This window comes from Achroia grisella, unplaced genomic scaffold (assembly GCF_030625045.1).
Source record: "Achroia grisella isolate CSIRO2021 unplaced genomic scaffold, CSIRO_AGI_Agris_v1 utg402, whole genome shotgun sequence".
Lineage (NCBI taxonomy): Eukaryota > Metazoa > Arthropoda > Insecta > Lepidoptera > Pyralidae > Achroia > Achroia grisella.
This window is the reverse complement of record NW_026712841.1, coordinates 1,606,111-1,621,299: the sequence shown is the minus strand read 5'-3', so window position 1 is coordinate 1,621,299 and position 15,189 is coordinate 1,606,111. Positions and strand designations below refer to the sequence as shown.

The window sequence follows — 15,189 nt, the reverse complement described above, 5'->3', positions numbered from 1 at the left end:
TTTGCTGCGATCAAACAAACAATCAGTGTTGCCAATACACTGTCTATAAACTTTCTAGTTGGATTTCTAAAATAACCAAATTATTGTACCTATATTAATGAAACTACTAGAGCAGTCACTAAATTATATAATATAGAAATAAGTTAATAATTGTGATTAGATAACTGAGAGTTATCTAATAACAAAAATTAACTTAAGATGAAACAAAAATCTTTTTCGGAAAATAAAAATAGATATACTGATCACGATATACATAAAATACTATACAAAATTGGATTTATGTTTTAGTTTCCTTTTATTATTTTGTAAATATGATAACAAATAGTAAATAAAACACCAGCAGCAGTAGCAGTGACACCCTATATACAGTATTATTCTATAGAATCTCAGGTGGCACAATTATACCTACATATTTGAATATAGTTATGTACAACTTAATTATGTAACACAAACTAATATTGCAATAAGTTATTATTATTATTTTTCGCCCTGCAATCGCTACCAAAAATGCAACGTTTATTATTCGCTTAGTTTTATTTCAAATACTTACCCATAGTCTAATTTGTTAACATTATTCGATGCCTCCCAAAGATAATGTCGGGCAGTCTAGTTGAGATATTGGGGTCATTTGTTATATCTATCTATCTACATAGTCTGCTGACATTAGCGGTTCAACAATTAATAATCATTACATCTTCCATCATTAAAATATAGTGACCTTTTATTTAGAAATTACTAAACGTAGAATAAAAAAATATTACGTTAGTAGTTGAATAGTATGACTTTTTATACCTTTTCTTCAATATTTTCTGTATATAAAAATACAACAAATATAATTAATTACGTAACTACCTTTATTGTTTATAATACCCATAATATGTACCTGATAATATTCAAATAGGATTAAAATATTAAACTCTAACGAGTGTAAAAATATTAATTAAGTTGTTAGTTACATAAGTAAAAGTAAAGAAATACAAAGAAAAATATAACTAACTTAACAATATCATCCTTTTGATAGTCACTTAAAAAATTCTATATCCATTTTAAACAAGTCAATCAAAATAAATTCTTATAGTGTAAATCATCATGATTATACCAAAGATAAGACAATCTTACACAATCATACTTAGATTTCCACACATTTTGTAAAATTTGTCGAGTCCATGTCCAGTCGTAATTAACATTTTAGAACGGACATATTGATAATGTTTATATTTGTATTATTATACCACTTTCACTTTGAGATAGAAGTATAAAGATACATCTAATATTATCGAACATTAAATATGGTAATACATTAGCACTTATGAGAATAAATTCTATATATTTATGAAATTTATTACTTATAGGAAAATTATGAATATCCACATATAATTGTTAATATATATTATAACAACTAAATACTGACGAGGTTAAAATAATGTACTAGATATTAATTAATTACCTTTCTTTTTTACTAATCTCATATAATATTGAACCTTAATTTCTTTGTATTGACTAAATAACACAAATTCGTAATTTAAATAATAATATTTAGACATAAACCAGTATCTCGTAACCTTACTTATAAGCAGTGACTTGTTTCTGTATATTTCGTAATAATAATAATATATCAAATCAATTCACACAGCGCCATCTAGTCTCAAGCTAAACAAAGCTAAAGTTACGGGTATTAGACAACAATAGATGTAAATACTTAATTCTTTTTGTGAATACATATATACTATATATAGAAAACAACCACGCCGATGTAACCATTATAAACATGTATACAAATATTTGTATCGTACGAAGAATCGAACCTACGACCATCAGAAGTAAAACAGTATGTAAACTTTAATTAGGAGAAGGTTTTATTCAATACTATTATAATATAAGAATGAATTTCCAATTTAATGTACGTAGTAAATAAATTTAAGAAATACTTAATCTATATACTTTTTTATTTGAATCTATAGGAAATTACATTTTCATGAGCATCGCCGCGGGATATAGGTGTAAAGACACATATCTGTTTAATTTATACGCTGTTACCCTTCGATACAATTTATTTATTATACATAAACCTTCGTTAAGACCGAAAAGTTAACAAATACAACACATTTTATCATTTGTACTATTAGTATGGAAGAATCAATTTCCATGTCTATAAGAATATGCAAATGCTGGAGTCGTGATCCAATTGTGAGTCGAGTGAGCACGGCGCCGGTTTGCCGTGCCGGCCGGGCGACCCTCGGTTGATGAGTGCTAGCAGTGGTAGCGCTCACAGTGCTGCCGGCGTCGCCGGTGGCACTCAGCACTGGCATCGTGGCGCAACCGCTCGTTAACCCACATGCACCGGATTCGCGTAACTTATCAAATTCACATACATACAAAAAATTATGGACAAGTACGAGTAGAATAAGTACTGTGAAGGTTCACGGTATTAACCGATTGCAAATTGAATTTGCACAATGTGTGTAATTTGATCTAACTTGAAAGATAGGATAGCTTACATCTCAATTTATAGTCGCAATATTAATTTATTCAAGAACCTTAGCCATAGCAACCCGTGGCCGGGTCTGCTACTTTAATATACTAAGTTACAAGATAGAATTATTGAAACAGATAAGAAAAAGTATTTTTTTAATGCAGATATTTTTCTGATGAAATCGAAAAATTAAAAAGGATATTAGATACCTAACCTATATATTAGACATGTTATATACATTGAATTTAGCACACATTTGGCAACTATACAAAAAAAATTCAAAGCCTATTTTAAAAAAAAGGTGAATCGATAATGTTTAGGAAAACCACTATGTTCTTACAATTATAAAGTTACCGTCACGTAAAAGTGTCATTGATTTAACAAATCTTATAACTTCGATACGCGGTTATTATTAAATTGTTAAATTAGATAATGACACAATTCTATAACGTTTAACTTTTATATAACAATAATAATAAGTTAGGTCTACCAAGGAGAAATGAATGGAGTATCGAGTGCTACTATTATAGATAGTATATGTATACATAAGTATACTTTTCGAGATGATTGACGACGATAAACATAAATTAATTAAATTAATTAAATATTGGAGAAATTAGTATTATATACTGACTGATACTTTGCACCTAATACCAAAAATAATAAAATTATTAATCCCACTATATTCTTTATGACTTAAGGTGCCGTCACTGCTGTGGTAATGCCATCTTATAAATACAAACAAAATAAATAAAATAGTAGTTGCATATGAATAATTATGTCCATATTAATATATCCTAATATTATAAACACCGAAGTATATCTGTCTGTTTGTACTATATATTTGCGAACAGAACTAATCTTAAAGAAATTTTATTTCCTAAATTATCCCATCATATATTTATACTCACCGACATCAGTATACAGTAATATATAAATTTTTAATAGGATTTGCAAGGAGGTACTGTAATTGAAATCATTCTACTATACTTTAATCGTGTTATAAATTACATAATGAGGCGAATAAAAATAATAGATAGTAAATACATCTAACACATGTCGTAAACGATGTGGCCTACGTTAATATATTGCCTGTCTTGTTATTAAATATTATAACACAGCATTTCGAAATGAGTTTCAAGGTATATTATGTAGCTATATATGTAATTACGAAGTGCAGTACGGCTATATTGGGTCAAACTGATTTGCTTGCCTCAAATAGTTGATGAAGTTATTATAATAGTATAAAAATATTTCTATAATGTTTGTCTATTTAAAATTACTTTAAATTTAAAATTATTTTACTATGAATATAATGTTAAACTACGTGTAGTTTCGGTAGATAAAAATATACATATTAGTGATGCAAACACATAAAGTACTAATTGAGTTTTGAATTTTATGACCTTTAGCCTAGAGTGGCTTGTATATATATATATATATATATATTTATGGCCATCAGTCGGTTTCGACTTATTCTCATTAGTAGTGAAGATGCTTACAACAATAAAGCTAATATTTTTAAGAAGATTCATTTCACTAGTTTTAATCTGTACTTCAGTGTATAATTATTTTTCTAAAAAGACTAAAAAAGCGACAGATTTGAACAAAAAAACCCTTTATTCTATGTACTCTGTATACCTAAGCCTCGGGAATAAAAAAACATGTCTTTATTTTCTATTAATCATGTGAATCAAATAAGCATCATGATTGATGTTTTATATTCAATAAATATTTGTCATCCATGTGTCTACTAGGGCAGTGAAAACAGATATTCAGCTAATCAACAATTTATCGTTTACGACTCAATAATATTTTACTGTAGTAACCATAAAACATCCGCATGTACTATATTAAGACATGCCAACTCTCAGTTTATTTATTGGGTAGCATTACATGTTGCGATTTAATTATTAGTGGACCGCAATCTATACGTTCATAAATTACGCAAACAATTACTTGCAAAAAAGAAATCGTTTGTAAATCAATCTTTGTAAAGTCTCATTGTTTATACCAACCTTAATATTTAATATATAGGTCTATTGTACTTTGATAATAAAAGAACTATGTTGTATAGGAACTGTATTAAGAAAACAATAATTAAATAGTGTTCTATAAAAACATTTCATTTGAACACGAAAGATCATTTTTAAATAACAACTGAGAATACTACAAGATTTTTTTTACATATGAAACACTCACCAATAAAAATACTAATGAATATTAGTACCGACCTTAAAAAACTGAGGACTAAATCGCTATACTATCGATATCAGAATCATTTAATAAATGGTCCTGATGGTAATTTACAGTTACAAATATTTACGGCAAAAAAGTCATTACGTTTAGCTCTACTAACTGCATACACTAGTTTTTTAAGAGATAGGTATTATATTCAAATTTCGAAACTAAACTTCTTTGTAAAAGTAAAAATCTTAATGTTCATGATCGTAATCTCTCGTGGAAACATAAATAACTACCTATTAATGCCTTTCATATTTGCCTTTAAATACCTAGATGATTTTTTAGTTAACCACATAACGACTTATTTTATGAAATTGGAATGGCAAAATTGAAATGAAAATAATAAAAGTTGTCTACATAAGTAGCACTATTAATTACTATATTGTGATGGTGGTAACTGATTCTGATTCAAGTGCGTATTTGATATAAAACATAATCTATGAAATACTAGTAATATTTAGGTACAGTTTATGTTTACATGAAATCGTCAAACCTAAAGATCCGTTTAAGCGTTTCTGTGATTTACGACGGTTGTACAGTTTCCAACTTAGAATATTAGTATAAATAAATAACCCTAGATAATTAACACAGCGCCATCTAGTCCCACGGTAAGCAGAACTTATGTTATGGGTATTAGACAACTGATATTTTTTTTTTTGTAAATACGTACATAATATACATAGAAAAGAACCAGACCGATACAAACATGAGAATGATACTCATGAATACAAAATGTTTGCACCGTGCGTGGAAGAGGAGTATTATAGATTGAAACAAAACTATTTAAAAGGTTTCTTAATTAAAGTATTATATGTTCAGTAGCAATCTTATTTAGTGTTACACATTCAAAATTTGGGCACGCAATAAAAATATATTTTAAGATCAAATGACATGTTGTTATATACCTGTTTGGCAAGTAAATAATATTTCGTGAAATATCAACAAGTGAGTATTGTATCAGTTGACAGGTGAAACGTAATACTAGATGTTTCGGTCCCGCGAGTTTGCTCTAAATTCGTAGTCTCAGTCTCTGACAGACCCTTCTCATTTCACGTTATTGGACATTATGTCATTAAGCTACGACAAAGATTCAATACAAATGAATAATAAATATAGTATATGTTAAAGCGAAATAGAACCAGATTTTTTTTGTAGAAATTATATATGAATTTATAGTAGCTCGACATCTATTTCTTATATACCCATATGCTTAAAAAATAAATAGGTACGTACCAATGTGGTTTCGTAATTTAATAAAAATTTGGCATGTGTTCTACAGTAATTAAGTGTTAAAGTAAAATATAAAAGTATGATGACGATGAAGGCACAATTATACAAGTATATTAAATAATTCGTGTAATATCTTCGGTTTGACACAAGTTAAAAATTTAAGTTTTTCTTCACATTATTTTTATTTATGGTGAACTCACTTAACACTTATGATATGACATTATATACCTAACTCGTAGTGACAACAATCGCGTCTTTTGTCTTTTAAACTAACTAAAATGTCAGGTTGATCTCCATGCGGATCCCCTGGAAATCATCATGGTTAATTTCAGTCGAATTGATCACAATGGGCAAACTGACCTACATCATGCTCATCGTATCATCCTCCACTGGGGGCCCGCCATCGTAAACCATTAGTGGAGGAGCTGCACCACTAATGGTTTACGATGGCGTCCATTATAAAATTAGGTGGGAGTAAGGTGTCCGCGCAGTTTTATGTATGTGTTAGTATTATGTATATGTTATGAGTTATAAAATATTTATATACCTATGTATACTAAGCTAATATTTGTAAAATAATAATATCTAGTATATTATAGCGTGTATTTTTTGCTACATACTAAAAACTTGCTAACAATCTTAGTTTAACTCGTGCCAATGTAGCAAACAGACGAAAAACAGAATAACTTTCACATTTATGATATTAGTAAGTGCACTATAAAATCGAAAGTCTATAGTCAAATCACGTATGTAAGTTCATACAAGATACTTACGAGATATCATTTATTTTATAAAAATATGTTGTTGTCTTATCCTAAGAGACTCACTGATTTGTCAACTCATAACTGAAATAGTTGGTGCCAGAATCTTTAAAAAATACTAATAACCCAAGTCAAATCCCACAGTCCTACTCAATCCCAAATTACGGGGAAGTGGATTGTTATTATGGAGTATTGGGACCCCATAGCTAGCAGTGTACCTACCATAATAGGAGGACGTGCAAGCTGTCCCCTCTAGAAAACGTTGTTGTTAACTCCTTTGGAATTTGCTGTAACGCATTTCGGTCGCATTCTGTCATTCTCCACTAGTGCCCTGCCAGCCTATACCGTATAACATAGGCGGTAACAGACCTCCACGAAAGATTGAAAGTAAGACGGTTTACTAAACCACTCACTCACCAAGCTGCCAATTATATTTCTATTGGTTAATATTATCTTCCCAAAAGTTGTGTAGTAATCACTTAAAACGATGTGTGTAACTACATTGTACATCGAATCTCGTTTGTCTTTTCTATGTCTAATAAAAAATTACAATACAATATATTCCTCCTAATTAGGTTTTCCGCAGTTCCAATGTAATACCGCTGTAAAACACACTGACACACCTAAGACAAAATGTGTATTTCAGTCGCCGTCAATTATATTTCGAAAACAAACTGTTAGATAGTAATTGAAATTGAATTATAAAGCGTAGGTATGACCACTTTTAACGACTTTATTATAATCAAAATAAAATACAACAACAGATTATTTGCAATTCGTCACAAACACTATTTGTAGTGTACATAACTGTACATTAGTCTATTATTTTCAGTACTCAATTATTTATTACTGCCATAAAAAACATACACAAAAACTGACACTTAAGAAACAAATACAAGGTAGGTATATTATGGAGATTTGAGCACAGTAAATTAAATAATTCGTTAGTGTACATACAGTACGCAAGATACAGGCATAAGCCTGTAACTTGTGTAGATTAATACTTACATTATATGTATATCTATATTACGATTTGTAAAAGATACATTTTTGTTTGGAAACAAAAATGTATCTTTTGTATGAAGATGTAATGAAGTAACTAAGTTTTAAGACATATTTCGAGGTTATTAATCAATTCGACTTTTTTTTTAATTTACTTTGAACAGTTCGATGCCAACTCACTTTATCAGTCCATAGATAGGTAAATTATATGTGAAACAAAATATTTATTGTATTTCTGTAAATATTTTTTTAATCAAGCCTGATTTTCATATTGCATGTTTTTTTATTGAAATGTAAATGTAAATTACTTACCGTATTATGCACAGTAAAAGAAATATATATTAAGCAATAGAAAAAAGCATTTATCAAATAGGTGTATTATACAACCTAAGTATGTAAAAATAACTGAAACTTACAAATTATGAAACAAAAACTACAGACACTAACGTTACGCATTACACCGAGACGGTGGGCAGACAAGCTCGCGTTCAGTGCTACGTGATAAATAATATAATAGGCGCGCCGCGGCTCGCCGCGTGACTTGCTCGCCCTGGTTTCGTACAGGATCTGTAGACGCCAACTATGCAACTTTAAAAATTAATTACTTATTCGAGTAATAGCTACATATTTAAGATGCGCAATCGTTTTACCCATACATTTCTATAAAAAAAACAAGTGAATATAAATGAGTACTATTAACTTATACCTACGTATAATTAAAATACAATATTTTATCTTAGTAGCAGCCACTTTATATTAGTAATGTTGTGTGCAGGTATTAAAATATATTGTTTTCTTTATTTTCAGACAGCTGCTGGCTCAAGACAGACGACTTCACTACAACCATGGCAAAAATTCTAAACCACATCGCATTTGTAACAGCGAACTTGGTGAACTGAGTTCTTGAGATATAGAAGAACGGGTTGGGGTGAATAATGGGAAAGAGGAACGTACGGATCAAATTCGCACACTCCATTGGTCCACCGCTTGACTCGAGCACATTGGGTTCGTCCAAGTAGCACCCCAGCCCCACGCTTCGTTCATCCGCTGTATAATCAGTTACCGACGCTCTAGCGACTGCCAATAAAGTACAAGTCATATCGGGTTTAATTCACTTATATAAATTTAGATTTACTTACCGTAGTACAAAAACATACAGAATACAAATACGACTACATTTTACTTGATGTAACAGAACTGATAATAAAACTAACCGAGCAGTCGTCCTCGGTTATTAAATTGAAACGGTAGACATGACGGCCACTGCCCCAGAACTGTCAAAATCAGATTTCTTTGATTTTGTGACGTCTAATGAAGTTACAGATGCTCAGTATAAACAGCAGATGCGTTCTGTGAACGTGTTTATGGAATCTCCGGACTCTAGGTCGAATCCTTTACTCTCGGAGGAGCCTAAGGAGCAGAATAATAATAATTTATTAAGCGTTACAAGTACTCAAGTTGCTTCTAATAATAGTATGGCGACTGCCACTACTTCCACTACCCTCCAGAGTTTTGATTCTATTTGGAACGTTGATCGTGATCGCGATCGCTTGGATTCTGCCATGCTAGAAGATCTCAACAAGTTTTATTGGAATCAGGACAACGAAATAAATGGCACTCACCCCTGTACAGACACTACTATTTCTAATAAGCTTATCAGTAATACAGATGGACAAATTTACACATTAACAGTTCTTAATCAAGACATTAATGAACCAAGTACGAATCGATACTGGCCTAAAGAAGAAGACGTTTCAATGTCAAGTCCTACTGATATAGAACAACCTTCTTCTTTAGATCTTGACTCAATTTTAAGTATGAATGGATTTCCCAACGATTTTAACCAAGATTTAACAAAAGTGGATGAATTTACTTATGAAGATGGAGATTCTGAAAGTCAAAATACAGACATGACCTCAAGTAATCTAGTAAAAGTAGAGCCATACACTTACGAAGATAATGATTTCCAGACCAGTGATAAAAAAGATGAAAATTTAAATACAATCGTTGGTAATGCGGCTATTTTAGAAACACAGGATGAATTTAATAATAATAATAATGATTGGAAAGTTACAGATCATAACACAGAATCGAATGAATCTTTACTAAGAAGTGCATTACAAGGAAAAACTTTCATTCGATATAGCACTATACAAAAAAATGCTATAAAACTTGAACCTAGTACAGAATTAAAAAGATTAATAATAAATAATAACAACAAAGCTGAAATACCATCAACATATCAAGATAACAAAGATGCAGATCCCGCATTGCTAATGGCGATTGGACCACCAAATGGAAATGTGAACATTTCTATATTTTTTGAAGACACTAATTCCACAGTTATCACTAATGGAGAAAATCCATCTTCAACGCAAAGCGTCGATGATATTATATTGTCTCAGTTAGATAACAATTATCCGGAGGATTATGAAAAATTAAAACGGATAGCCACTGAACTCGGGGAATCGATACAACCATATTATACTGTGGAGCCCATCGACCCGACTCGTAATGTATACAATATACAGAATATAAACGGTGAACTAGTTACAATTCCTGCGAGTGAAGTTCAATTGCCACAACACTTGCAAATCGTGACCGCTTCGCCAACTGTTACCAGCACAAAAACAGCCAGCAAAAAATATAAAAGAATACCGAATAAGAGTTCACCACCGACGACTCAAGCGCAGTCTGGCACAGCTATTCAAGCAGCCACGTCAACATCGAATGGTGTTAGAAAAGAAAGATCACTTCATTACTGTTCAATTTGTTCAAAAGGGTTCAAAGACAAATACTCTGTGAACGTACACGTAAGGACGCATACAGGAGAAAAACCGTTTTCATGTTCACTTTGTGGAAAAAGCTTCCGTCAAAAAGCGCACCTTGCGAAGCACTACCAGACGCACATCGCGCAAAAGAGTGCAGCAGCCAATGGCGCTGTGAAACCGAATAAGCAGAGGTAACCGCACCGACCGCCGCTACAGACTCGGCCATTCACATTCGTAGTCAATTGAACTTTGTCACAGTGATAATCGATGTAATAATTATGTAATCGAATACCTAAAGGCTGAAATATCACACATGAATTTGGTAAGGTGCTAATTAATGTCATAGTTGTAGAAAAATAAGGCAGTTAGAAAAGAAAAATTCGAAAGTTCTTAGACATTGTCTTAATTGTTAATTTGTGTGTAAATCCGTCCGTTACCGAATACTTTTTAGCTTTAGCTAAGAATAGGTAGTTTTATATATGAGATTATTTTAAAGTTTACATTCCATATTTATTAGTCATGTTAATATTAATTAAATCTAAAGTCAAACGTATTTCTACGCATTTGTAAGCTGATATATTTCGTTCTTGATAAATTTAAAAGATATGCAGAATCTGATGTCTTACATAAGCCATACAGATATATATTTTATATTAATTTTATTTATTAGCTATCTGGGACTATACTGATATCAATAGTGAAATGAAAAAAGTCATCAGATAAATTCCACAGACAATGATGAGCAACGCTGGGATTAGCTCGCCGCCGCCGTAATTTCTCCCGCAGCGCGACCGACTAAACTTTCTAAAAAATAAAATAAAAACAGAGTAAAAGAACGAGCGTTCAGTACCTACCATCTTTCACCGTTCAACTATCGCATCTCTATATACCTAGTGTTGCTCTCTGTTTTGGTCGCTATGTTATTTTTTTTCATGCACGGCTCATGTATTGCGTACTTACTATCGTTTTCGACAGTGGAACGAATTGTAAATGTTACATAACATGTTTCATTACAATTATAAGGTACTCTGCAATGCGTTATGGCTTATTATATTAAATATGATTGTTATCATTGCGTATTTAGAGGAACAAAATAATTATTTTGCCATTCAATCCATATCGGTCAATATAGTGAACGGTTCTCGTTTCCAATATTACATCTTTCTCCTCATACTAGGAGAGGCCTGATTGCTCTCAGATTGCTATAAATTAGAAATACAAGTGCTGTTCCAATAATAGTCTTTAAAATTGTGCTCCCTTTCTCGTGTAATAAAATGGCCTTTCTTTGTTCAGACCATGTACTACATAATGTTTTGTCTTACGTTGTTTACACAAAGTAATGGACCGCTGATAAGGTTTTCTTATAATAATATCAACTGGCGGACAATCTACGATCAGAAACATAAAGGTGTCCATTATTAGTAAATTGCTCCGTATTACTAATACCCAATCCGTTTAATCCATTTCTCTATCATTTTCAGCAATAGATAATGCAGATAACATAATAATTTTTAAACAACGAACTTTCACAGTTTCTAGTAATTTAAAGATTATTATCGTCTATTCATATTACCAAATCTATTAAATCTAACCACAAAACGACTAACATTATTCGAAATTTTCTGTTCATTAATACATTACGCAGCATATTATTTTGTAAAAAAGTAAAATGAATTTAATTCGAATCGACCTCCATAGCAGGAAACCAAGTCGTTTTAATGAGTATTGAGTCGTGACACAGCACGTTGTGTGCGGGCGACGCAACGCGGGCGTCGAGGCGCTGTTTACCACCGCTACTGTGCCACAAGTGCCAAACTGCCACCGCAACTCGGGCACTACATTCCACCAAACTTATGCGCACTACGACATACTACATTGCAACAGTTGCCACTTGCTTTAAACAAACATAATACTCAATAATAATTTAACTTTACTTGTTCCGGTTTAAGTATATTTTTATTTTTATGACATGCTATATGTACTTCCGGAGTACAAAGAATAATTTAATTTAAATAGGCAGTGTACTTTATAGAGTCCACTAAGTATAATCATCAATAGCAATAAATTAAATACCTACTAGCAATAAGGTCAAATCGGTCAACAATAAGTTTCGACCTCCGCACGTCACAGCCGCGGCACATTCGCTATAGCCGGTTAGTATCACCGTATCACACATTAGGCCCACAATGTTGTTTTTGCACGACACGCGACCTAGCACGTTTTTTACGAACTATTTCATTATATCTAAGGCCACTAGATAAAACTATTAAATACATAGACAGGACCATAGGTATTTATAATTTACATTAAAATAAACTTACACAATGAATGATTGTATGTTTTATATATTGTTGACATTATTAAGTTTAATTTTAAAAAAAATTATTGATATTCTACATATTAAAAATAGCTTTTACCGTTATATACATGACAATGAACAAATCTAAAGTAGATACAAATATAGATTCATTATTTGCACTTTATATAGATTTATATGAACAACTTTTATGAAGTGCCTACCTGTGTTAAAGAAGCTAAAAATAGATCTCGTTATGTGTATATACGTCGACAGAATAATACAAATGTTATTATAACATAGATTTTATTGACTGAAATGGGTTTTGAGTACATTGGGGTACATTTTATATAAATAATTTTGAATTACAAAACATGACGTCCTTACATTAATATAGTTCTTACCTGAGAACAAAGATTGTGAAAGAATTCCTTGTGCAATTTCTAGTTTTCCTTTATTTACTTTAATATATTTATATCTTGCCAATAGAAAGAAATACAATTTTGATAGTAGTAATATACCTAAATATAGCTAAACACTGCCTATACTGACCAAGTTCAAGTTTCTCTCCTATATAAAGTATGGATTACAGAATTGATGTTAAATAAAGCAAAATACCTTTATATACTTTTTCCAACATTTAATCAAAATTTGAAATTTAAGTGTCAAAATCAAACTAAACGGATTGATATTTTAAAATTAACTAAATCTCGGTACTCAACAGTTTATTAACAAATAAATAATCGATGTAGATGTACTCCTGCTGCCGTTACTTGCGACAATATAGTTAGATTTTATTGTGACTGTGTAAAGTGTGTAACTAAAGAAATATTAAATAATTAACGAATATTTATAATTCATCAAATCAGTCCAATTATCTTGAGATATATTTAAATATACCTATATGTATGAACTGGCATAGGAAATGGGTATCGAATTAAGTAGGTATTAACATTATTAAGTATCTGCTCCACTCGGTTATAATATATAATACAAAGTGCTTGCTCTTTTATAGGATTATAATTTTAAATATAAATCTATCATAAATATACAATACGAAATTTTTTTTAAAATATTAAAACCTCATAAACCAATGCTGAGTAAATGCACAGCAGGGTTTCAAGTAATTTTGCGAATAATATCATGAATTAAAGAGATGATATCTCAATTTATTGGGTTACATTTATGGTAAATCACAACCTCTTCCTATATTGTATAAAATACTATGTTTAATTTAATTATGCATTTATTTCATTGTTAGTATCTATTCAATATTTCTTTTGTTACATATGTGCAGGGTGTTGATAAGCAAAATGTCGTCGATATTTGTATTTTAGTAAAACTTGTAGTTTGTAAATCAGAGAATATACTATTAACAATACTCATTAACTTTCTATTAATTATAAATGATATAATAAAACAATCATTTGTGAAGTAAAATTTATATACTCTACCACTCGAATCTCATTAGATGGTATTTTAAAAGATAGCGAATTTATAGTGTTAATAAGTACGTATGTAATATGAAACTTTTGAGAGATTTACCAATTTATTATAAGATGATACTATGAATACTTTGATAAGTTATGCATGTGCATAAATGATTGATAATATATTCCAGTAATGTATTATTATTACATTAAAATATGTTGATTTTTAATACATATTTTGAAAAAGTTATATTAATATTGATTGATTTTTATTGCATTTGTTCCTGAGTTAATAATATTAGATTTTATTGATAATTATGTCTTATTTATAAGATATCTATGAATAATTAATGCATGAGTAATTTAATTTAATCTAGTATATATCAGTGTAAATTTAAGGGCGTCGTAGACGAAAGATCACAGCAGAAACATTCGAATGCCAGCCACATATTGTAAATATTAAATATCACTTATTTATTTGGGAATGATCTATTCGAAGTGCGTTTCTGGCAGTGCTATATTTTTATCATTATGATGAACTGTAAGGCGGATTGACCGACACATTACGATGTGATGTACCTGAGAGGTCGTCTGCGTCACCCTTAAATGAGACCTGTTCTGTACAATACTGTCATTATTTATTTATAGAACTATGGTTAAGAAGAAAATAAGAAACAAAAACATAATTGTATTTTGATTAACCGGAGCTGTGATTTTTGCTTATCTGTAAACTTCTACCAAACAGTGTCACTTTCACGCTACAAAAAAGAGGCACTGTTCAATCACTAAGGTCTTCCAAATGTAATTGAATTAGTAAGGAATATTTTCTGATATAAATTGTGAGTGACATAGACAAGTGCGTTAATCTCAGTATTCACAGAAAACGACGCGTTACGCATGTTATTTGCCTGTTTGTTCACTTTGTACCTATCAGTATCACACCGTCAATATTTTTTGTTAATAATTGTAATAGTAAACGTAG

At 30.8% G+C, this 15,189-nt stretch overlaps 1 protein-coding gene across 1 annotated transcript in view; it reads left to right on the top strand.

Annotated features, from left to right (window-relative positions):
* LOC131844240 (uncharacterized) overlaps positions 1-12,810 on the top strand; it is a 75,612-nt gene extending 62,802 nt beyond the window's left edge. The window contains exon 3 of the mRNA XM_059193066.1: positions 8,518-12,810. Within this exon, the coding sequence (XP_059049049.1) occupies positions 8,964-10,676 (1,713 nt within the window). The 5' untranslated portion in view covers positions 8,518-8,963 and the 3' untranslated portion in view covers positions 10,677-12,810. The remainder of the gene's footprint in view (positions 1-8,517) is intronic.
* Positions 12,811-15,189: the final 2,379 nt, after the last annotated feature.